The sequence below is a fragment of the Chanodichthys erythropterus genome, chromosome 16, assembly GCF_024489055.1.
Source record: "Chanodichthys erythropterus isolate Z2021 chromosome 16, ASM2448905v1, whole genome shotgun sequence".
NCBI lineage: Eukaryota > Metazoa > Chordata > Actinopteri > Cypriniformes > Xenocyprididae > Chanodichthys > Chanodichthys erythropterus.
Window position 1 is genome coordinate 30,785,425 of NC_090236.1, and position 26,596 is coordinate 30,812,020.

Consider the following 26,596-nt stretch of genomic DNA (forward strand, 5'->3'; position numbering starts at 1 on the left):
AAAACATGTCAGATGACATTGAGTCTGAGGCAGTTAATGCTATCAGGGGAAAGTAATGTGAGCTGTCGTGGCGGATTTTGTCACGTCACTGTTCAAAACCACCGGAGAGATTCGCTCGACATACAGACGAGGTAATGTAGCTCTAATCCTGATGGCCAAACAGTGCTTGTTTACAGATTACATCACTTCATTTAATTAGTGGAAACTAAGCTTCATTGAGTAGATGATGAGAATACAGAAGTATTTGACATTTGTATTCAAACTAAAGTTTTGAACCAGAATAAAAGGAAAGATTTGCAATATCCTGTCAAATGACCTCATCCATAATATTGTACATGCCAACAAGACTACTACTATAATACTACTAAATAAAATGTTTTAAAACTTAATGTTCTAAGTAGAAGTAATTTGCTCTAAAGTGCATTACAGTAAGAGCAGAATATATTGCGATGTCTGTGAGAGAGGTGCTTGTTTAACCCTTATTGCTGAAGGTAATTATCCCTCTGCAGAGTATCTGTCTCCTCGTTGTAGCTTTCAGTACACCTGACCACAACAGCCCACAGCTCTGTCAGTTAAACGGGGCGGAAAAACAACACAGAGAAAGAGTATGACATCAATTAGCCTGGCCTTGGCATGCACAGGCACCCTCTTTAAAATATTACTGACACTAATTAGACCACACTTTAATCATCTAAAAGTCTGATGTGCAAAAGCACAGCAAAAGTGCAGAAGGCTTTGCATTTTTTCTGTGAGATAAAGACTAGTTTGCTTTTCCTGGGTCTCTTCAAAGAAGTACCAGTAGCTTCATACATAAAAATGATCATAAATTACCCTGGGAACAGATTTAATCTATCTAACCCTAATAAAAGTAACCCTGAAAATATATATATAATTGTATGATCAATCAATCAATAAAGAACAGCTGCACAAAAGATGCATCTCATTAAGTCTACCTTTTTGTTAAATATGAAAAAACAATACATTTAAATAATTAAAAGAATCTTTGTGAATTCCGAATCAAAGCTATATTCAGAATAAATCAATATTTATAGAGAACTACAGAACCTTGTAAAAACTCTGGGTTGCATTAGTATTTGTTGGTAGCATTGAGCATAAAATCACCAAGAAATCTAAATTTTATACTTTCTTTTTCTACAGAATGTTGCAGTGTTTATTATAAAATGATTTATCCATGTGCATCATTAGTTTTTAAAAACAAATCATATGCCCTCGTAATCTTTAATCAAAAAACATTAACCTCCTTTCCCCCTTGAAACGGCATCTGTTCTCTTCATGACGTGTGTCTCGGCGGAGGGTGGGACTAAATATCTTTCACAACTGACAGCAAACTGGCTCCATTTAGTTAACAACGGCCAACTTCCTATGATCTGAACAATTCCTGAAGAACTAATCCAATCCTGTTGTACATTTTTCTGATTCCAAAAGCCGTTTCACTTCTATATACAACTTCTATATAAATTCAGTTTCATGCCAGCTGAAATAGCTGAAAAATAATTTCATTCCTGTAATGAGAGCATGCACCAGTTGCCTTCTTTAAGTTTAAACATTATAGGGGGCACCTATATTTTTGTTAATATGTTTAAAATCTCAAACAAAGAAAAAAAAAATATCACCACCATTAACACCCATGAAAAAAGATCCTACTGTTCATTTAAAGGGGCTATAGGTAAGAATTTTCATACATTAATCGCTTTTTTATTGCCAATGTGTTAACACCTTAAAAAGAAACTTAAAGGATTAGTCCACTTTCAAATAAATTTTTTCTTGTAAATTAACTCACCCCCATGTCATCCAAGATGTTCATGTCTTTCTTTCTTCAGTCAGAAAGAAATTAAGGTTTTTGACGAAAACATTTCAGGATTATTCTGCTTATAATGACTATCAATGGTCTCCAAACAGTTGAAGGTCAAAATTACAGTTTCAGTGCAGCTTAAAAGGGCTTTAAATGATAATTTGTGAGGCCATAATTTGTTTTTATAAAGCATATACAGTTGTATTTTTTTCCGAAAATGACCAATCGTTTCGCTGGATAAGACCCTTATTCCTCGTCTGGTATCGTTTAAAGCCCTTTGAAGCTGCACTGAAACTGTAATTTTGACCTTCAACCGTTTGGAGGCCATTGAAGTCCACTATAAGGAGAATAATCCTGGAATGTTTTCATCAAAAACCTTAATTTCTTTTTGACTGAAGAAAGAAAGACATGAACATCTTGGATGACATGGGGGTGAGTAAATTATCAGGAAAGGTTTATTTGAAAGTGAACTAATCCTTTAAAAATGTCAGTTGTAGACTGATTTTTATGTGGAGGACATTTTTTGAAAAACATTTCAGGAAAATCAAAAGGATGTGACATTTACATGCACTCCCAAGAGCTTCTCTTTCGGTCAATGATGCATGAAATGAATTATTGCTTATACAATGTAAATAAGGTTTTTCCCTGAAATCTTGGTCCTTGGTGATTCATAAAATGCAAGTCAATGGCTACTGTCACTATGTGAGTCAAAAAAAAAAACATACACAAGCAAAACAAAATTAATACCCATGGCTCCTGATGATACATTGAGATCTCATTGAAGTAAACGATCTGGCTGTGCAAAAAAAAAAAAAAAAATTAACATTAACATCCACAGCAGGGGCGGTTTCTTCATTAGGGCAATTGGGCGACGCACCACCAAAAGTGAGAAAGGGACGAATTTTTTCAATCACATTCAACCACAGAGTTACGCTAGCTGTCACTGCTAGGCTGTTTGTTCTGCCTCTGGATGTAGTCCAATCAGCGTCGAGTCACGCTCTGTGGGGTACCGCCTCTTTTTGGGCATTTCAGTCTGGCGGAGATTTGCCCGGAGTGCTCCCATAGACTTCCATTCAAAGAACTTTTTTTTTGAACTGCAGGCACTGCAATGCAATCTCTATGGGTTCCGGGAGGGCTCGCACTAACGTGCTTTCGTCATCATACGTAACCTTAACTAGTGCAGCGATTGGTGGAAATTATATCTCTATTAATATTTTTTTTAAGCTGAAGTGACATCCAATAATTTCCTCAGTGCATTACATTTCACAGACTTATTCTCCATCTGTAAATATTAGAAAGTTGAGAAAATATTTCCATTTTGCAGTCAGGCGTGGACGAGCTTCAGCAAGCACAAACTTCCATGAACGAGCGCCGCCGCGTGCATGCGCGCCAAACATACGGAGTTCAATCTGAGTAAAATACATTTTGTTAAAATATTTGTTGTTGAAAATTTTGTTTTTTTGTTTTTTTGGCGAACATAATAATTATGCCATATGTAGAATTTCGAACCTACAACTAAGTGTATTTGTATGATAGCAGTAGCTGTGTAAAGTGACTGTTGTAGGGTAATCAAAATAGCCTAATAATTAGTTTGTTATTTTGTTTTTATTTATTTTCATTTTTAGTTTAGTGTATTTAACTTCTGCTTTAAAAAACATTTAAAATGTTAGAATATAGCCTAGGCCTAATGTGATTTGACCCCTTTTTTGCACATAATATGGCATAATATAACATACATTCATGTTTTTTTATAGCCTTCAATATGAACATTGTTTCAAGGACAATATTGGGCAGGATGTGAAATAACAGTTTTTTTAATTAAATACAGATTTTTTTTTTTTTTTAGATCCCAGCCCTATGGCATGCTTTAAATACTGAATTTTCCCTGTTTTAGATAAGCAGTAATGATACATTATTATATCACTTGTTAAATGGTTATTCAACAATTAGCCTATTAATTCCTGCATTTCTAAAAAAAAATTTTTTTTTTTTTTTGCGCCCCCCCAAAAAATTTTTTGCACCAGCCGCCACTGATCCACAGTCTCGGCAAAGGTCCTGGACCATGGTTTCAGCTAAAAAATCTTCTTTACTGATTTCAATTTTGGGTTAACTATCCCTTTAACACTTACTGACCTTTTGTGATTGCGGCCGATGCCTGTTGGCCATGTTGTCACACTATGCAATAACTTGTCAGGTTGTTGGAAACTAAAGGTTGTTATTTAAGTGCCTTTTTCAGGTTCAAACTGTAATTTATTCACAAAAAAAGCAAAGATTTAAGATTACAAAAATATGATGGCGTTGGCCAACAGAAACTGTAAACAAATAAACGTGACAACATATAAAACACGTGACAATTGTCCTGGCATTTATATATAAAATAAATTAAATAATATTACATAATATTTATATAGCCTACGTGATTTCTTGTGCTCACCAAGTAGACAGTGGTGTTCCGACGAGCACCAAATATCTCCTCCCCTCCTTCACACTCACTCCCATGATGCAACAGCAAACAAAGAGGGCAGAGAAAAGAGACAGTAAAGGGAAAAAACGGTAGCTAGCTAGAGAAAAGTTTCAAACGCCGAAAATAGGCACAATTCAAAACGTCCACGGCGTAAGGTGCCACTTTATCTCAAAACGCGGTCATAAATTGCCCATTATTTCTCGTCTCTGGAAAATAAGTTCGTTTCTTCGCTGTTTTTGTAAGTGCAGGTATCAGCTAGCCGTGAAGTAATAATGTCTCCTAATGTGATTTCATAACTCCCCGGACACTGATATGACAACTCCTGTTAGTTGACAGTGTATTCAAGGAGCGTCAGGTAATGTATAGTTGATATATCTGTGTAAATATTGAAGGCTAGTATTGTAGCATTAGATAGAAGTGATGTTTATAATACAGGGCCTGTACAGGTTAGCATGAGTGCTAACTGCTCTTAAAGCGTTAGCTTGCTCATGTTTATGAATTCAAGAAGTGTTTTATTTTGAACTGTATAACTTGTTTACAGGGTGGCAAATTCATATTATAGATCTATTATCAGCTGGTGAATCACTTTGTGCTCCAGACATACTAGATTCAACTAGACATCAATCAGACATAAATATTTGACTGTAAAATAATGTCAGTATTTTGAGTTACACAGCAGATGTGAATGTCAGCCTTAATAACTCAAGATATTTTGCTAGATTAAAAGTGCTGTTTGGTATGTAATATGGTTTTTAGTTATATTGAGTTAATCTGGAGAATCTCTGGTGAATCGGTGCTCATCTATTGAACAGACAGCCCTTAAAGTCAACATAAATTCAAAACCCTCATAACCCTGTTTACTTTATTGGTCATGTTGCTTGTGTTAATGTTTGTGTGTTTAATTTGTGCATGCTATTTCCATGTTGTCTCTTTGTGTAGATGATTTGAAATACTTTAATGAAGTTGACATATCCTTTGGTGCTGTACTTCATCTAAAACTTAGATTATTTAGATTTCATTCATAATAATTATGTGTGCCGCTTATCTTAGAAAGAGACTGTTAATTGGGTTGACCAGACTTTTTTGCTGATATTCACGTTTCAGCTTCGTTACTCATTAGCATTAACTCTACTATTGTCTACCAATTTAGCGAGCCTATGAATAGCACCCAACAGCAACATTAAGTTAAAGTAACATATTTGATCAGTTGTTTAAATGTTTTCTCACCTATTTAAATAAGGTATTTATTTGTGAAGTGAGAATATACTATAAGTTTGATGTTGGAAAGCTATTGTAATGTCTCTTTTGCTCACCAAGGCAGCATTTATTTGACCAAACTACAGTAAAAACAGTAACATTTATTTATATATATATATATATATATATATATATATATATATATATATATATATATATATATATAGGCTATATATTTTAAAATATAATTTATTCATATGGTGGCAAAGCTTAATGTTTAGCAACCATTATTCAAGTCTTTAGTGTTATATGATCCTTCAGAAATCTTTCTGATATGCCAATTTGGTGCTCAAGAATATTATTATTATCAGTGTTGAAAAGCGTGAAATGATGCTTAATATTTTTGTAGAAAGTGACATTTTTCTCAGTGATCATTAATAAATAGAAAATTCAAAAAGATCAGTGTTTATTTGAAATAGAAATCATTTGTAATGATATAAATTTCTTTATTGTCACATTTAATCAGTTGTTACGAATCTATTTCTTAGATTGCAACAAAATAAGGGAGACGCCACACACAACCGCTGCATAGACAATACGATTTTTTCAGCTAAAGAAATAAACATGAAATGCAAAGTAATCAGTGTAAATGTTAGTCAGCGTGTGAGTGTAAGTAGCTAGTACAAGTGACGTCAGTGCAACCAGACATAAACAATGAAAGGTTAAAATCCTAAACACCGTCATAGTGGAAGCCGTGACTTATTCACAATACAGCACCAGCCTTGAGTACCTTATTGCTTTTATAAAACAGTTACCAAACAATACAAATATTAAAGCCAAAAATATGTATCAATGCAACTTACATGAAGTAAACTTTCCCTAAAAGCCTTCCTTCCGACGGAAAAATAGTCCCTGACCGTGAAGAGCAACTCTTTATGAGTGTGCCAGTCAGTAATGAAGACTTTTACATTGAAAAGACTGAATTGTTGTGAACACAGAACAAGACGCAACTGACAAATGCTTTGACTAGCGCTGTCAGTCACGGGAAAACCCCTCAACTGTTAAAAGGACAAGATAATACATTGGACATTTAAATAGATTTTTTATTATGAACATAGGACTGACCTGAAGGAAAATGCTAAATCTATCTGAATGCAGGTAAACTCACTCACTCGATCTTTTTCTCTCAATACTCTTCTACATAATACAGTAAGCTTTAATGAACAAAACTGAGAACATAGAGTTTATGTTGCTAAGGATGTTGTGTAGTAGTGATACACAGAACCGTTGAGTGAAGTGGTCATAGCCATGTTTTATTGTGAATAAAACACAGCTATTGACCAATCAGAATCAAGGACAGGAACTAACGTTTTATAATATAAAAATAATATTTGTGTAATATTTATATGAAAACTTAATACATATTTGTGGTTTTTTTTTGTCCTCTCGAGATGAGCAAGTCGAGGCAAAATGTGTATAAAATAGTGAAAATGTCATCTTTTTATCATAATATAATGAATGTTTATGTTATGATTTCATAATACTCTATTAATGTATTTTTCCATCCTTTCTGTTTTGTAGGTATGGCAGTTGTGGGCCTTATGTGATCAGCTATGTGTAAATGTTCACAGTCATCTCCCTCATCCCAAGAACATCACGCATAATCCCCCTCCAAATCATTAAGGGGGATCTTTCAGAATGAAGAAGATCAGTCTGAAAACAATAAGGAAGTCATTTAACATTAAAGGCAAAGAAGACAGCGAATATGCTGTATCGCAACCGGACCTGGCAGCCAGTTTCTCCGCTGAAGACTCTCTGTTTGGAGGATGCTACAGCAAAGATTTCGTCAGCAGCGACCTGGATAACGAGGACGAAAAAAGATCCAAAGTCCGATCTAAGAGCGAGGGTCTCATGGGCACCTTGAAAAGAAGACTATCAGCTAAACAGAAACCAAAGGTCAAGAGCGGTTCTCCATCTGTATGCTCTATAGATGACGATACCTTCTCCTCCTCTTCAGCGCCCATTACTCTAAGTGACATAAAATCCCAGCGTTCCTCTCGCTCCACATCCGTTCATAGTCATCATTACAGTCCCACCCCGTGGCCTCTCAGACCAGTGAACTCGGAGGAGACGTGCATCAAAATGGACGCTAAGGCATCAATGAACTCCTCAGATCCAAGTTCGGCTTTCAACTGTGTGCGTCAAGACATCCTAGACCTCCAGAGAGAGTTTGAAGGATCTAGCGATTCATTGAAAATCACCAGACGTGTGCCAGACCACCATTCTAGTGCTCAGAATGGCGATTTGCACCTTGAAATGGATGAACATGTCCCTGTAGTCATTGGTATTGCAGCTCAGGATTATATTCAGTACACAATGCCTTTAGATGATGGACTCTATCCTGACGATGAAGGTTCGCACTCTTTTTGCTTAGATGGCACCACACCCATGGACGTTGTTCCGCAGTCAGAGGGATCTCTTCATGCAGATGAGGAGCCTATTGACCAGGACCTCCTGTCACCAGACATCTTCATGGAGTCTTCATCGGTGAACCAGCTCTTTTTAAACACTGCAAATGTCTTACTGCAGGGCTCCAGACTCGAAGCCCCTCTCTCCCCCTTGCTACCTCCGTTGCCTGATAGTTACCTCCAGAGAAGCTTCTCTGGGTTTGGTGGTACCCATGCTCAGGTTGCAGAGAGAGTCATGCACCATCTCAACTTTGACCCCAACTCGGCTCCAGGGGTGCAGCGGGTCTATGACGCCGTGCAGAACAGTGGGCCCATGGTGGTTACTAGTCTCACGGCTGAACTTAAGAAGCTAGCCAAGCAGGGCTGGTATTGGGGTCCCATCACCAGATGGGAGGCCGAAGAAAAGCTGACGAATCTTCCAGACGGTTCTTTTTTAGTCCGCGACAGCTCCGACGATCGATATCTCTTAAGCTTGAGCTTTCGCTCACAGGGTAAGACACTCCACACGCGGATTGAGCACTCGAATGGCAGTTTCAGCTTCTATGAGCAGCCTGACATTGAAGGCCACGTATCAATCGTGGATCTCATTGATAATTCGGTCAAGGATTCTGAGAACGGAGCGTTCTGCTATTCCAGATCACGCTTACCGGGTTCCGCCACCTACCCTGTTAGACTGACCAATCCTGTTTCAAGGTTTATGCAAGTGCGTTCACTGCAGTACTTGTGCCGTTTTGTTATTCGCCAGTACACGCGGATAGATCTGATCCAGAAATTGCCTTTACCGAACAAAATGAAAGATTACCTGCAGGAAAAGCACTACTGAACGCAGTAATTCCCGACTTGGTTGCTACTTGCACTTTTTAGATGACACAACGAAGCAGGTTTCGCAAACATTTCAAGAGTTTTGTTACCATTCAATTTAGAGTTGTCAAAAGTACAGACTTCGGTACCAGGTCTGTACTGAAATTTTAAAAATGTGATGCTTTGAGCTCTGTCGAACGGATTCGTAAACACCTCTTATTGTCTACTGTGTTGACGTGCTCATCGGCTATATCTGTGATTGGCTTCAGTGATCAACGCTTCAAAAACGTAGTAAATAGTCATCAATGGCACTATTCACGTGCTTACACAGATACACACGGGAGCCTTTGAAAGCAGGCGTCTATCGCGGACCAGTCCACTGTTAGACATCTGCTTTCAAACGCTCCCGTTTTCAAATTCAAACACTTCCGTGTGCTTTCAAACGCTCCTGTGCATTGATCATTGTAGCCAATCACAGACATATCCGATGAGCGCGTCAACACAGTGGCCAATCAGAGGTGTTTACGAATCCGCTCAACAGCGTTCAAAGCGTCACATTTTTTAAATTTCGGTACCAAAGTTGGTACTTTTGACAAATCTAATTCAGTTACACATTTTGTTGAAAGAAAAGATGATGTTTGTCAGTCTGGTAGAGTAGATAATTCAGTGGTTTGTGAAGAAATGCAGTGCCAGAATGTTGTTAGAGTGTTTGGATCTCAATGTCGAAGCATTTTTCGCATGTTCTCTTAGTACTGTAGCATGTGATTTTGTTACAGTCAAAGACAGTCCAGTATTTTTTTTTCTAATGAAATATCAGCACACAACTCCAAGCTCCAGCTTATTGTAGGGCATTTAGAGGTTCTTGGCAACAATGCACAGAGGTATAGATGCCTTAATAATGGCCGCATGTTTGTGAATGCGTAGACTACATTCCTCCTTGTCCCTTTTTTGAACGCATAACTTTTGTTGTACAAGCCATTGTTATGTCATGATCTTATTCAAAGGGAAAATGTACTATACAGTATGCTAAATGATGTCCTATGATCTTACCCTTCTGTGGAGTTACTCTAATAAGCTATATTAGCTGCTCATATTTTTCAGATCATATTGTCACACCTTTTTTGTTTTGCATTCTTTAGCACGTCATGCCAAGGTTGGGTGCCTCGCTGAAATTCATCTTTGCTGTAGTTAATTAATTTTGGACTGATTAGTTCTTTATAACAGTCATCTTTTAACAGGCATGCAGTTGTTATAAACACATCTGGTCTTTTGCCCCTTGCATTGTTTAAGTGTTCATTAAAACGACTTATCATTGTTTGAAAACAGAAAGCTTTCCTGTTATGGACTATGTCAATGGTACAGTTTAAAATCATCTCTTTTTGGGAACAGAATTTGCTTACTGATATGTTGTAACTTGAACTTGTTCTCCAGTTCAAAATAAAAGTTTTATATGGTTAATCTCTGTCAATTCCTTCTAATGTAAAACTACTTGATCCGTATTTTAAAATCTCATTTAAAACATTCTCATTTAAAACAGAAGCAGATTAGAGGTAATGCTATGATTGTATATATGTGTGTGGGTTTTTACAGATTTTACATTCATTACCGTAACAATTCATTTTCTTGATTTTTTTGATTCAAACATATTTATTGTTGCTTATCATCCTTAAATTGTGTGTGACATGATATCTTTAGTAATTCAGCTGAATATCACCATTTGGCTTATTTGGTGCTCTAGAACAGAATTAAATTTGGTGGGTTTAGATTGATGATCGGTTGTGCTCCATTGAGATGTGCAGTGTTGTTATTTTAACATTTCTGTGTTTGAATTAATGGTCTTTTGGAAATAATACAAGTGGGCAGCATGTGGGCTTTTAATATTGGTTGCCAAAGAGGCTTTGCACTTTTTTTTTCACCATTCAGCACACATGCACATTTTTAAGACTTTCTTGCCCTTTTCTCTTGTTTATTTTTTTTTTTTTTTTTTATTACCAAGCAATTTGAGCCAGGATAATTAAATTTTTATATTTTGAGTTTTTGTTTGTAACTGCGGAGTGAGTGAAAGACAGCACGGGGCCAACAACTCCCTTACAACAGCTTCTGGCTGAATCAAAACATGCTTTTTGCAAACACATTCCAACAAAAAGACATGTTGAACCCGCTTTATTCTCTTTAAGGGTTAGTTCACCCAAAAATGAAAATAATGTCATTGATTACTCACCCTCATGACGTTTTATACCCGTAAGACCTTCGTTGATCTTTGGAACACAAATTAAGATATTTTTTATATAATCCAATGGCTCAGTGAGGCCTGCATTGAGAGCAAAGCCACCGAACCTCTCAAGATCCATAAAGGTACTAAAAACCTATTTAAAACAGTTCAGCTCAGTTCATGTGAGTTCAGTGGATCTTAATATTATAAAGCAACGAGAATACTTTTTGTGTGCCAAAAAAAAAACAAAATAATGACTTTTCAACAATATCTTGTGATGGCTGATTTCAAAATACTGCTTTGGAGCTTTGTGAATTGAATCAGTGGTTCGGAGTGCCAAAGTCAAGTGATTTCAGCAGTTTAGCCGTTTGATAGGACAAAAGATTCGTAAAGCTCAGAAGCAGTGTTTTGAAATCGGCCATCACGAGATATTGTTGAAAAGCGCACAAAAAGTATTCTCGTCGCTTTATAATATTAAGGTAGAACCACGGTAATCACATGAACTGTTTTAAATATGTTTTTAGTACCTTTATGGATCTTAAGAGGTTCTGCATTTAAAGGGTTAGTTCACCCAAAAATGAAAATTCTGTCGTTTATTACCCTCATGCCGTTCCACACCTATAAGACCTTCGTTCATCTTCAGAACACAAAATTAAGATATTTCAGTTGAAATCCGATAGCTCCGTGAGGCCTCTATAGGGAGCAATGGACACTTCCTCTCTCAAGATCCATAAAGGTACTAAAAACATATTTAAATCAGTTCATGTTCGTACAGTGGTTCAATATTAATATTATAAAGCAACGAGAATATTTTTGGAGCGCCAAAAAAACAAAATAACGACTTATTTAGTGATGGCCGATTTCAAAACAATACTTCAGGAAGCATCGGAGCACAGATGAATCGGTGTGTTGAATCAGCGGTTCGGAGCGCCAAAGTCACATGATTTCAGCCGTTGGCAGTTTGACACGCGATCTGAATCATGATTCGACATACTGATTCATTTATGCTCCGAAGCTTCATGAAGCAGTGTTTTGAAATCGGCCATCACTAAATAAGTCGTAATTTTGTTTTCTTGGCGCTCCAAAAATATTCTCCTCGCTTTATAATATTGATATTGAACCACTGTACTCACATGAACCGATTTAAATATGTTTTTAGTACCTTTATGGATCTTGAAAGAGGAAATGTCCTTTGCTCCCTATGGAGGCCTCACTGAGTCATCAGATTTCAACAAAAATATCTTAATTTGTGTTCCAAAGATTAACGAAGGTCTTACGGGTGTGGAACAGCATGAGGGTAAGTAATAAATGACAGAATTTGCTAACCCTTTAATAGGTTGAAGACCAACATCTGCTCTGGTGGAGGTGAGTGTTTGTCAGGGGACGTGATATTTACTTGCTGTGGACTTGAGAAAGCATCTAAGATCTTCAGTCAGTTCCTCCGTAATATCTTCTGAGCAAGACAGACATAAATCATTCAGCACTATTTTAACCAGCATCCTTGCATATTGCTTTAACCCACCCAACTGTCATCCATTGTCAGAAGGGATTCACTTAGAAGGCTGCCAGAAGTATTTTTATTTCACTTCATCATGTTAGCTATTATGTTGTCAATGCATGATTTGTCAATCCCCTACATCGTTGTGACCCTATAGTAATCCATCCTGTTAAGGCTCTGGAGAACACTTTATTACAGGTGGTGAAGGATTTCTGGCTCTGTTTATTACTCCCTCCCTTCTGTTTTAATTGGTTTCTTTGGAATTTCACATCAGACTCCTCTGAGAGCTTTATACACTCCACTTACCGGTAAGAATGCCTTCTATGTTTTAATCAAAATTACCACTTTGGATATGTTTGTCTATTGAGGTAACTGAGGGGCTTTTGACAGAAAATACAGTACACTTCATAAGTCCACTTGTCATTCACATAAGCTAAACATCAAAAGTAACCATTATATTTAAATGTACATATGGTAAATTGAGACATAACTCAAAATTCTCATATTTGGTCATATTGGGTTAGTTATATTCTCCATTAGGTGCATTTTAATGCACTGTCTATTTGTTCCTCTGCACATCATCCTGCTTTATTAATAACTTCAGCCTGACAATCAGTACAGCTGCTGGATGTTTTTAGTAGCGCACCACTCAAATTTCAACCTTTGACTCTGTTGTGCATGAAAAGCCCTGCTGACATGCATCCACCAACGCTTATAACATCCACCATCATACTTCTTTCGAAGTCACTTAATTCTTTTATCTTGCATATCCTTCCTTGAATTTCACACACATAATTTCCACAGTCTGTTTTGTTAGTTTCATTTCATAACTATTCGGCACATGACAAGACTAATTGCTTCTTCGGTTCACTATATGTTGATTTACTCAATATCAGGATATGTTCTTTAAGCTCAAATGTTACATTGGAGATAAAACACTAAATTTGATTTTCTTCTCTGGAAAACATGTGCGAGTTTGATTGGCAAGGCCAAGTGCCTTTTGATGTATATGAGTACATTTGAATATTTCACAGAGGAGCAAAATGTCACAGATGAAACAATCCAATCACATTTCCATAGCCCGAGGTGGCGTTTCTCTCCTGGTTGATGATGAGGAAACGTTATCTGAGCTAGACCGGCTCCTATGAATGTTGCTTGACACTGAATAAATATTGTAGACCACCTGTTATGTATTCAGTTGAACCTATGCGGTGCTTTCAGCCTCAGCCTTTGTTGGAAAAACAACCATTGTCCATTCATGATTATACATTTCCTTTAAATACAGCTTTTTAGATCTTTAACACAGAAGAACTGCGCTTTTTATTTGCCTGAATTGTTTTTATTCATTAGATATCTGAATGTCATATCAGCATAATTTGAATGCACTAATACACCTTAACATCTCAGATTAAGTGCATAAAGAGCAAGAATTGAGTCTGCTGTAGTAAATCACAAAGGCATATGCAGCCTTACAGTGGGTCTCTACTAGAGACCTGCAGAGTTGAGCTTTTTGTCACATTGACGTTGTCTTTATCTGTGAGCCATGCCATCTGTCAGAAACCCCAGAAGACCTCTTTCTGAGCACACCATGTGTCTCCACATAAAAGGGTGGCTTAAGCAAACAGTACTGTGCAGCACCATACCTCACTCACTTGAAGATTCATTATTCTATGAGATTACCCTAAGGGCATTTCCAGATGTGGTTTTATATAACCCAGAATTCACCTGTTGTTCTCAGTAGTATACATCTTAGTGTAGCTGATATGACACTTCAAATCATTAGTATCACATTAAGTTAAGCTTAAGATATGAGAAAATCAGATGGACTGTGAAGTTTTAGATGTGGTTTTCCAGCCGTGTTCTGGATTCAGGTGAGCTGGTTTAGTAGCATATTGGTGGGATAGCATGCAATCATGTCCCATGAGGATTCTTGCTCGGTTTGATTGCGTCTACACCACACACTGGTTTGCTTGTTGCTAATTTACTCAAAATTCACAGGAGGGGAACATTTCATGATCACGTTAAAAACTATGCCTTAGCCAATTAAACACGTGCTGATTAAAGGGAAATTTCTCACTTTGAGTAAACCTTTTATTCCAGATGGAGATTAACTTTTCATCAGCTAAGGATTGAATATATATTTATTTAGGCCCATAAGAATGGACTGATCTTTCAATAACAGGTGGATGTTTGTTGTAGTGAAACCAGATTTAATTTTTTTTATTATTTTTTTTTTTTTTAATAGCATACCTGAGCTGCTTAATTTAAATATATTTCATTATATGCAACCCTTATCTGAATTGTTAGCAGAGCAGGTTGCTTGCGAATTTGAAGAAATATGAATGTACACCATCAGTAATGCACTAGATCCAATAAACAAATTCCTTTATTGCTGGTGCAGCAGGTAGCCTCACTTTCGGATCAACTGGGATGTGATCTCTCAATAAATAAAATATAAATGTGTAGGCTAATCTCTCAGGAAACACATACTTAATACTAAATCATATCAAAGACTATGAGTAACACAAGACGTGTCACTCGTATAGTTTTGAATGGGAGAAAGTGTAACGCGCAATATGGCGGAATAAGTCCCGCCTTCTAAATAAGAGCCAATCACCGACTGGTAAAGTCATCGCGTCACTTCAGCGGCCGTTAGAATTGCCGGTTTCTATAGAAACAGTCCGACGCGCGCCTCCGAAGAGACGCGCATTTAGGTCTGCGCATGTGCATTAGCTTGATCCAGCCTGAAAAATACAGTTTTTTGTCACGATTCGAGCGTTTAGAAACTAAATTTATGAGCCGGTTGTTGTTAGATTTCAATGGTGATTTCAAATATGAAATTTAATCGTAAGGTTGGCAAACAATTTTGGAGAATTTGATGTTTCCCCATTCAAAGAGATAGGGCATGATGCCCAGGATGCCCGAGAGGCGTTTCAAAGATGGCCGCCGAGTGAAATGACTTGTCTTAAAGGGACTTTGATCATATGGAGAAATTTCAAGTATCAAGCTAATTTTTTTTAAAACATATCCAAGTGTATATTACAGTATTCCTCTAGTTCAAACAGTATAGACTGTCGCTATATCAATGGCAAGGTCATGGTTTGATTCCCAGGGAATGCAAGAAATAAAAAATGTATGCCATGAATACAATGTAAGTCAGTTTGGATAAAAGCATCTACCAAATGCATGCATTTAAATTTAATATTTATAAGTGCTAATAAATAAAGGCAGTAGTCTTGGTGTGATTGAATGAGGTGGTCTGAAATTATCAATCATCAAAGTTGTGAATGCATTCTTCTTTATAAAAAGACATTGGTGTTGTCACTTTTGAAGGTGTTTGAGATTCACACTTCTCAGCAAGAATATATGTGTGGTCTCATTAATTTAATGTATCCCCTGTTGAGTCTCATCCTATATGGTGAGATCCTGTCTAAAGTCTGTCAGAATAAAAGTAGAGGTTTTTGTAAAGCAAAACACATATAAAGACCTTAAAAACACTATTTACCTGCAACACTATTTACTTAGATGCTTAACAATAATTTGTGGAAAAGAGAAAATGAGTATCATTAGCCGTAACTATGTGTAAGGAAATTTTTTTTTAAGAGTGTAGGAAGGATGCAGCCTTTTGTTTGAGAAGCACCCATCCAATCAATTCCTGCATGACATAATCATGTCCCACCCTACATTTTTTCTTGTTTGCCGTTTCACTGTTATACGTCACAAGGGGAAGAAAAGACTATAGTCACTTCCATTTCCTGCTGACTTTAACTAAGAATAATAAATGTTCTCAAATGTTCATGTTAATATGTTAAGTAAACTGATATTATCTCGCTAAATCTTGCTAATTAAACTACTTACTGAATACTAATCGATGGACATGAAATAGATTTGAGTTTAAATGATTTGATCATTTTACCCTTCACACCTATATCTATCACTTTCGCAACAATAGTCCTTTATGTATGAACACTGCAACAATATAATAATAATACTATTAAAATGTCCTCTGAGGTCATTCTTATTCAATCAACAACTGAGATGCAAGAAAAAGATCAGAGTTGTGTTGACGAAAGGAAGCGTGAGTGTGATACGAGATGTGAAAGTCGTGACAGTTTCAGTTATCCAGAGGAGCAGACTGATACAGTTTGCTGTAGATAAAGCCGAATATTAGAAAATAACTTATCGCTGAATGATGTAATCAGAGTATTCAAGAGATCTAAATAGTAATAATATCAACATATTCATCCTTGATGTTACCGATAATACAAAAATCTATGGGCTAAACCAAAACTGAGATTGTTCAAGCATCATCAGCACACCATGTGCTCATCATTGTGACAATAACTAGAAGTGAGGAGTGCGCTCTTCTCTCAGGCTCACTGACTTAATGAGAAGTAAGGAAAGGGTACATAACAGGAACCAGCAGATGCCCTTATTTATTATTTACATACAGCCACTGACATCCTTTAGAGACAGCTTCTCAGTTGGCATCAAGGTCTACAGCTTACAAGACAACCAGCAGGCTCTATGAACAGAGGACAAATGCTCAGACTGGTCTCTTGTGCTGGTAATTGTGAGATTATTAAAGATTCTCTGAACTGAAGTATTTGACAAAATAACTATATCACCGAGGCAATGTTCACTAGACACTCTAGACAAATTTTGTTTGTATTGTACTAGCATTCAAAGCTGAAGTGCTCCTCTGAGGAATATTTTAAAGAAATGTAATATTATTGATTGTTGGACATTACTCTTCTAGAATTGCTGTCCCACGCATTTCAAACTGGAGCAAATTTATGACCGACTTTTTTCAACAGATTGGACATAAATTTTATGATAAGCCATATTCCGTTAAGCAGTCTGAAAATCACAGCAGATGGGGTACAAAAAATGCTTTAGATGCAGAAAAGTGAATGCTGTAATGTCAATATGCTCTGGCCAAGTTTGACACCATAAACCATTGTCTGAGATGGAGCCGGCATGCAAAGTGAACTATTGCATTCAAACAACCTGTTCAGAGGCTATAAAGTGAGAATCTGTTTGGGGCCACAGGACAGGGACAAAGGATACACATTGATATTGTCACCATCTGGGTCTACGAAGGATGACGAAGAGGAAGGTTTAGAGTAAATTGTGGCATTAGCTTTTAATTTGACAAACTAACAGAAAAAAAACAATGTCTACTAAAACACGTTTAATATCAGATAATGAGTGGAGAGAACAGAAGGACTTAAATACACAGACAAACTCAATACAAAACAGGTGCGCTCTTATTAGTAACATAATGAGTAACCATGACAACTAATGATGAACATAAGAAATCTAAATCCAGGAACACATGTAGTGTGTTGAGTTCAGACAGTCTTGTTTCAGCAAGTTTAGTTCTTAAGTGAGTCCCCAGCTTAAGGGTACGTTTACATGACAACAATGAAAAAAAAAGAAAAAAAAAAACGGATGACATTTGTATAGATGACAATGCTATCGAAACGATCCCTGTTCACTAGCCTGACTTCGTCATACTCATATTCTAGGCAGAATGTGAGTCTGATACTGCTCCATTGCACTTGAATTATGGGGCATGTCTTAACCGAACCAGTAAAAAAAAAAAAACTCTGCACTCAATTGGATAGACCTACAACCAATCAGAGCAACGCAGAAAATAAATAAACAATAAACAAATTCCTTTATTGCTGGTGCAGCATGCAGGTAGCCTCACTTTGGGATCAACTGGGATGTGATCTCTCAATAAATAAAATATAAATGTGTAATCTCTCTGGGAACACATACTTAATACTAAATCATATCAAAGACTATAGAATAAACTACAGAAAAAGCTGCATTATGCATGCCAGGTCAGTAGTTGGCGATGTCACTTTGTAAAGAAAGACAAAGCGCCTGCGCACATATGCGTCCTTTTACAGAGCCCACCATTTTCACAGATCCGTGTTTTTATTGTTTACATGGACATAATAATGGTATCGATTTTAAAACGTGTACTTTGAAACCTGTTTTCAAAAGTTTGCATTTTCAGACCCCCAAAACGCTGTTGTCATGTAAATGAACGGCCAAGACGCACTAAAAGTTTTCCGTTTTTAGTTGAAAATGTAAATAGCTCCTCAACGTCCATAAATGAAAGTGAACTGAAGGCAAAACCTGACAGATAGTTTCAACACTATATTTTACCTAAACAATATATAATATTATGGTTCTTGAGGATTTAAAAGTTAAAACTTTAAGTTAGTAATGACTCAGTTTGGTCAATGCTTTTAGCAGCACTTTACCCGAAAACTAATAAACATTTGTTTATCATTATTAATTTAAATATAAATTATATATACATTATAAATTACATAAAAATATTAATTGTTATGATGTTAAAATAACATGATGCTTATTTATTGAAAAAAATAATGAAAAATAATATATTATAAAACTAAAAATATAAAACTATACATGTAAAAAACAGTTTTTAACATATAATTACGTGCATATTAATTATTATGATGTTAAAATAGCATGATGCTTAATGAAAAATAATATTTATATTACTTTTTGTTTACATATAATTTACATATAAACAACAGTTTTTTTTTTTTTTTTTTTTTTTTACATATAATTACATGCACAAATTTTATGTATATAAATATGTAATATTTAACATTGTTTAATGTTAAACTTTAAAGGTACAATTTGTAATGTTTTTTTCCGCTAGAGGTCGCTAGAAGCCTATTCAAAACAAAGGCGTAGTTTGATGACGCCAAGTTTTAGAACGGAAACTTGGGACATGTGGTCTCCATCTCAACGGACGGTGCAAAAGAATAGGGATTGGAGTCTGGAAGAACTCATGTTCGTGGATGCGATTATTAACGTTACTGTAGTATGAAGCAGAGCAGGACCGAGTGTTGCGGGAGCTGAACGAGGAGCTGGAGCGATTGATCAACACACACGCCTCACGAGCAGCGGGACTTTTATTATGACACAGTCGCCGGCGCCGCTTCCGCTTTTCCGGTCATGAGTTTACGGGAGCTGTCCTTGTCGACAGAACCAGCGGCAGATGGTAAACAGTAATGATGTTCCATAAATAAGTAACACAATCCACCATAAAACGTGCAAGAAGTAAATAAGGAACTGCTTGAAGCGAGCTAGTGGTTTGCTGGACGCTAGACACTACTTCCGCATTTGTCCACGGCACTGTTGTCATGTGGTTTCTGGTTTCAGCAAAGGCGGTAACAAAGGTAACTGACGTCATTGACAGGCGACTGCACTGCCCCATGTCACTGTTTAGAATGGGAATTTTCTCATGATTTACAAGTAGTTGAAAACATTAGAGATATTGTTTGTAATCAGCTGGACAAAATATATAACACTAGCCTAGTGGTTTTTGGATATTTTACTGCAAAAATTTTACATATTGTACCTTTAAATAAATGTATATTTAAAAATAAAAAATAACTATTTATATTTAAAAGGAAATTACACACTTTTTATATATATATATATATAATTATTATTATTATTACAAAAGTGTAAATAAATAAATGATTACAGCATAATGTGTAAAAAAAACAAAACAAACAATGTTACAAACATTGTAAGATCAGTACTGTGTTTTTTTTCGGCGGGCTCCTACAGTGTGTTAGGGTGTAATGAAGATTGATGGTAGTGTTCCAGGTGTAATGGAGGCACAGAGGAGCCTAACACCTAATTATGTTTTAATTACTACAACTGTAAGCATCGTGCCATCAGCACATTATCTGCCTCTTACAAGCAGCTTTGCACGCTTTTCATTTTGTCATCATCTTTACAGTAAAATCATTCTGATTCAAAGACAATATCATAGACAATATAATAGTTTCTCATACTATTGTGTTCCATTCCAACTGTCTAATATCTTGCTTCGCCTATGTGTGCTCCAGCACAGGAAGCAGCAGGCTGAGAGTTGATATCCTGATGCAGCTAAATGCCCGGTAGAGATGGCTGTGGGTTCTTCTGGAGACGTTTCTGTCCCTCTTGCCTGTAAAGGCCAGCTTAGCGTGAGTCTGCAGCGCTCGAGCTGATTATGGAGCTGCGTATGCCATGTGTCAGTGGGTCACAGATTGGACTGGTGCTTTGCCACTCGGGCTCTCCCAGCATGCATCCCACAAGGGGTACGGACATCAAAAGGCCCCGTGTTGCACTCATGCTGGAAAGATGAGGAGGCTGTGCCTTTACCATCTGAACAGGGACAGCACTGAGGACACTAACACACATTACAGCCCAAAGATAGATGCAGCAACATGAAATCTGTTCCTGTTGATGGTGAGAGAGAGACAAAGGGAAAACCGATTTGCATTTGCTTAGTGGGTCGTTTAGGATTTCTCACCCTAGACAAGAGAGGCAACACATATGATTGAGATAACAAAAGAGAATGTGTTTTTCAGCAGGGTGTTAAGCGTAGAATCTGGTCATTAAATCATTCCTGACAGTGCAAAAATACACACAGAAACAGCATTTTCTCTATAGGACAACAACTCTTCAATGCATAAGGCTTGCTGCCAAAGATCTGAAGCAATAGGATGATCCCACGCATGAATTTGGTTGTTAAAGTTATTTTTGTATTGGAGAAATTAAGTAAAAAAAAACATGTGCCAGACTATAGGAGCCCAGCAGCTCTCATTATCACATCAGTTTCTTCCTCTGGTTTGTGGACTTTAATGTCTAAAGTTATACAACTCACTCTCATTTTCCTGCTATGTTGATTTCTGGTCTGTTAGTCACTATACCATCGTATCAAATCTAGATCAACGCAAACCAGGTAACACAATTAGACAATGTTTGGGCATGTAATCTTACTAGGTCAATACGTTTTTGTTTTTTTTTTATTAAAGAAATAATACTTTTATTAATCAATTAATTGATCAAAAAGTGATAGTGAAGGCATTTATATTGTTAAAAAACGTTTGAAAATCTTTTGAAATTTCTATGTATCAAAAAAACTGTATCAAAAATATTAAGCAACACAACTGTTTCAGCATGGATAATAATAATAATAAGAGGAAATGTTTCTTGAGCACCAAAGCATCATATTAGAATGATTTCTGAAGGATCATGTGACACTGAAGACTGGAGTAATGATGCTGAAAATTCAGCTTTAACATCAAAATATATTAAAATAGAAAATTTTAAATTGCAAAAATATCTCACAATATGATTTTACTGTTGTTTTGTTTTCATTCTTATAAATTGTATTTCAAGGTGGTAAAATGCTCAAGATTGGTTTTGCAGACAAATATAAATTCTGCCCACGTATGAATGTCTTTACAAAGCTAACAACAACAAAAAATAAAATAAAATAAAATGGAGTTGGACCGGATAGTGATGGAGCAAAAGCCAACAAGTGTCCAGCTTACCAGGCCAAATGCAGCTTAAAACGCATCCCAGGACGCACCTCAGGTAGTTGGTTGAGAGAAGCCCAGAGTTGTAATTACTACTTTAGAAACTAAAATAGTTTTGATTTGTTGAATAATCCCTGCATAATTCTTATTCTTCCATTACTTTCATTTATTAGCTCTGCACATAACTGGACATATAGTATGATACTGATACCAAATAATTTAATGATAAAGTAGACTGACCTTGCCTCAAATTTGCATATGAATGAGATAAAAAGACTGCCAGCAGGCAGATTCATTATAAACCAGATTAATTCTCCAGTACTCAGTAGTACAAGCCACGAGTAAAGTGTGAACTATCATGATATTTCATATTCAACATATAAACACAGTAATTAATTAATGACTGCTGGGGGCAAGACCTATGGCTTTTTTATACACATGATCAGGAGAAATATTGCTAACAAATGAAGCAAAGAGTTATATATGGTGACACTTTAATATAATGCTTCATTAGTTAACTACATCAGTTAACAAAAAACTAATGTTAACAAAGATGAATACTGTAATTAATGTATTGCTCATTGTTAGGTAATATTAGTTAATGCATTAACAAACCTTAACTAATGGAACTTTATTGTAAAGTGTGTGTATATAAGAATTCATTATGTCTACAGAAACAAGATTTGTGTTCATAAAGGACAAATGAAAGAATTATGCATAAAAAGTTTTTCTGCATTTTTTTCCCCCAAAACCAAAGTCATGTTTAGTGACCTAGCAATGACATGTGCTGTTGAGTCATGCTTTCATTCTTAATCATCTTTATGAAAAAGAAAGGTCAGATAGAGGCATTAGACAGCTTTTAGCCTTTGGCCGATGTTTACTTCCAAGCCAAATCAAACGACAGTAGCATGAGAGACAAGAGAGAGAGAGATTGTTTTCTTTCTTTCCTTCTTTCGAAGATTTTATAAAGGTTCACGGTCTGGTCATGAGTTCAAACATGAAATGTTTAAATATTATCTAACCCCCTGAAACATCTCAAACTATATATAATATGATATACAATAAAATGTGACACGGTCTTGATCAGCGAAAATATGTGATAGTGTCTTTTTAAGCTCTACTCTTGGAAGCAACATTTCACTGTTTAACACTTAACACCCACATCATTCTCATACCTCATCACATTTGCATTTCACCTCCAAATAATGCTGTCTTCACAGTTTTTAATTGTGCCCATGGTAATAAATTACCTAATTTCCATCCCATTTCCCAGCCATGCTTTGAAATATATATAAAGCTATAAATGTTAAATCTTTAAAGTTCAATGTTGCGTAAGACTGAATCTTGAAACACATTGCCCTGCCCTAAATAAAGAGACAACAAATCTGCATGGTGTCTATATCTTTCCAGTTTGTGCACATATTGATCTCTGTAGGTGGGTGTTGCTTTCATCCTTCCTAAAACTGCCCCCTGTCGATAGACTTAATCAGATATGTTTTAAAAATATGTTTACACTCATGGTACAAAATTACTCTTTAATACAACTTTTACGATTATAAAATCACCAACTGAATCTGAGATGTAGTCTAACTATAGTGGCCATTAAACATCTACGCTGTTCTCAAATGGTGACGTACTATAGGTTTTCAAGACGAATGTAACTGATATACGTTACACTGCATGTTTCTAGCATTAAATAATCATTATTCACATGTGTACAGTTTTTGATGGATAGCTGTTGTTCAGCACCACGGACAGCGTTGAGTTCTTCTCTTTCTTCCACTCTCTCTCTTAAATGACTTTATTCCCTTCTTGCAAAATAAAACTTTCGAGTCCTAAATGAGCTTTTAAATACATTCCTTATGTTTATGATATGGTATATTTACATTCAAGTAATATAAAAATGCAAGATATCACTGCTTATCTATGCATTCAGCCAAACAACTATTAAAGAGAAATGGCTGTTTTTGTACTTATACTTCGCTCATATTGAACATCGAATTTATAAGGGCTATGCAAAAAATAAATAAAAATACAATGACGAGCACATAACAAAACACAATTCGTGCAAAATATACATCTGAATGCAAAAAATGTCATTGACAATAACATACCACTCTTCCCCGAAGCAATAATCAGACATCAACTCGTCCAAATATTGTCACAGTCCTACTTGCTTTTACATCTCACAAATACACACACACACACACACACACCCACACATACTCATTACATTTCTTCAGATCCTAACAATAAATAAAGTAAACTAGAATGCATTCCATGTTCTCTCTGCTACCTTTATTTTTGAAAGCAGATATGGAAATGTCCCTTGGTCTTCAGTCTGGGCCATTTAAAGTGAGTTATATTCAATCAGAGAGGGAAAACAAGGAAGCCAGAGAATGTGGAGTACTTCCACCCGCCCATGAGGTTCCCTCTCTCTAGTTTGAGATAGAGTCTGTCTTCACGCTCCAGGTGAAGAAGAACACTGTTACTCGCTGCCTCCCGGGTCACATCTTGATCACCGGCAAACGCGGATATTATTGGGTATTCGTTATGCATCAGATTGACCTAATGACATGGAAACACAAGATGTGATCAGATGCATTATAACAAGCCAGATTAACCTTTACTTCATAAAATGAAACTATGGAATCATTTCAAGTATCATTTAAATTTCACTTGTAACTGTTCATTAGATTCTAGTACTTGTTAGGCAGTTGTCTCAATTTAATTAGCCACTAGTATTATAAAAATATTCATTTGCTGTTCACTATTCCAACAATAGAACTATTTTGTTTTACTGGTATGAAGTTACCAATTGAAATAATGCATTTAGACTAGTAATGACTTCCAATTGTTGCTGATACCTATTCCAATTTTACTATTTCTTAGTTACTAGAAACTAGCACAATAGATACTAACATCTATTCCAGCTTTGCAAGTGTTTATTTAATATATACAGTACATATTTATTTATTACTAGTAACATTTCTTATTTTACCAGTTACCATTGTGTTGTCATATGAAATGACTAGTCAGAATACCGTTCAATTAAAATCTTACTAGTAAGATAATTGTTACTGTTGGAATACTTAGCGTCTAATGAATCCTATTCAATCACTACTAAGAAAACTGCAAGATGTAACTATTAAATTAAAGAATGAGTAGTAGTGTCAAATGAGTTATTCTTAGCAAAACTGGAAAAGGTACCAGTAGCAATTGCAATAGTCAGAAATGAATAATAAATATCTGCAATGATAAAAAAGAAGTAAATGAAAACAGATAGACTCACCTGGATCGTCTGTCGGTTGTAGACCTTCACGACGTGAAAGCTGAAGCTGTAAATGCCTCGCCGAGGAGCTTGAAATACACTCGCCTTAAGATCGAAGTGATTTCCAATGTTCACTAGTACCTGGAAAGAGGTGTGTGTTCACTTAAGTTAACGTATGTTTTGAGGGGGGAAATGTTACAGCCAACTTAACGCACAGATATGCGTACATGTGAAAGCAGGGTCTGACCTGATCAAAGTAGATCGTCATGGACTTGTTACTCATTTCTGATGGTTCATGGTTAGTTCCTCTGACAGCAGAAAAAGCCACTTTAGCACCAGCAGCGCGGACAGATATCCCAAACGACGAGGTCACTCCTCCTTCGGCGGACGGGTTCGAGTCACACACAACTAAACATTTTCCTTCCAAAACTACCGGTTCTGTGTCATTCTGTCCGAGGGAAAAGGCAACGCCGCATCCCAAAAGAAGGGTGGAGGCCAGTACGGCCAAAGAGCCCTGTTCCCTGGCTCTCAACATGACTGTGGAAGAGCAAAAATACTCACGACCACTCTTAGGAGATCAGTGAAGACGACAGAGCACCCCCCACCCCCCATCTCTCTCTCTCTCTCTCTCTCTCTCTCATCCACAGCGCGCACGCCTTATCTGAAAACGCCCTAAAAAATACCATATGCTAAAGTTTCTATTGCGCAATAATTTTCGAATCAGGTTCAAATTCAAAACTGATGCATCACAGCTAAACTATACACAGGCTCATTAAAATCACTGTAACCAATTTTCTGTAAAGTAGGCTAAATGTCTTGTTATAGGATACTACTTCATAAAGTGTAAAGTGTTAAAATTCAAGTCTGCTCAGCATTTACTGATGGCTAAATGAATTTCAATGTAATTTAATATTGCCAGCTGTAAGAGGGCAATAGCTGTCTCCTCTATGACATATCATCGTTTGTTCTGGAGGTATTCAAAAAAACGAATATGATGTGCTATTGCTCCATCCAGTGGTTGTAAAAAGATATTAAAGCATTATATTAAAACTAGCGAAATATTTAGCACTTCAAATTCGAATTCACACATGTAGAAAATGTGTTAATCAAATGAAATATGTAGCATATAACCCTAAGCGACTAAATCATAACTTGGATTTTTCTTTTAGCAACATCAAATTTTAGGTTAAAAGCAGTGAAATGTATTGCATTAGGCTACTTATTAATAATTACTTTCTAAATCCCATATCGAAGACCAGTTGAACAAGATTTTGACATTAAATCCACTATTGTTTTATATTGTCTGTACATCAGAAATATCTGTAATTAAATTACAGAAAAATTAATAATCACTTTATTTTTCAAGGGAAAAGTAATTAATTAATTTCTTAGTAATGCATCTACACCCAACACTGGTGAAAAGTTAATTGAATGTATAATAAAAAGTGATCCATTTTTTGCCTTCACCTGTTTATTGGTCTTGCAGTGCAAGATAAAA

General features: G+C 36.2%; 2 protein-coding genes across 4 annotated transcripts; one reads left to right on the forward strand and one right to left on the reverse strand.

The window, feature by feature from the left end:
• The first annotated feature begins 4,325 nt into the window (after nucleotides 1-4,325).
• Nucleotides 4,326-20,597, forward strand: socs6b (suppressor of cytokine signaling 6b). Of its 3 annotated transcripts, XM_067362976.1 has the most exons (3): nucleotides 4,326-4,632; nucleotides 7,056-8,433; nucleotides 20,375-20,597. In XM_067362976.1, exons 2-3 carry the CDS (start codon nucleotides 7,173-7,175, stop codon nucleotides 20,422-20,424), a joined length of 1,311 nt encoding a protein of 436 aa, XP_067219077.1. In that variant the 5' UTR covers nucleotides 4,326-4,632; nucleotides 7,056-7,172; the 3' UTR covers nucleotides 20,425-20,597. The 3 variants fall into 3 exon arrangements, with proteins under 3 accessions (XP_067219077.1, XP_067219074.1, XP_067219076.1); XM_067362973.1 differs by lacking the exon at nucleotides 20,375-20,597 and having other exon boundaries at nucleotides 7,056-10,185; XM_067362975.1 differs by lacking the exons at nucleotides 4,326-4,632; nucleotides 20,375-20,597 and adding an exon at nucleotides 6,221-6,632 and having other exon boundaries at nucleotides 7,056-10,185.
• A 3,600-nt stretch (nucleotides 20,598-24,197) lies between these two features.
• cbln2a (cerebellin 2a precursor) lies at nucleotides 24,198-25,633 on the reverse strand. Its single transcript, XM_067362978.1, has 3 exons — nucleotides 25,346-25,633; nucleotides 25,120-25,239; nucleotides 24,198-24,395 (listed from the first exon to the last, which is right to left on the reverse strand). Exons 1-3 carry the CDS (start codon nucleotides 25,631-25,633, stop codon nucleotides 24,198-24,200), a joined length of 606 nt encoding a protein of 201 aa, XP_067219079.1.
• Nucleotides 25,634-26,596: the final 963 nt, after the last annotated feature.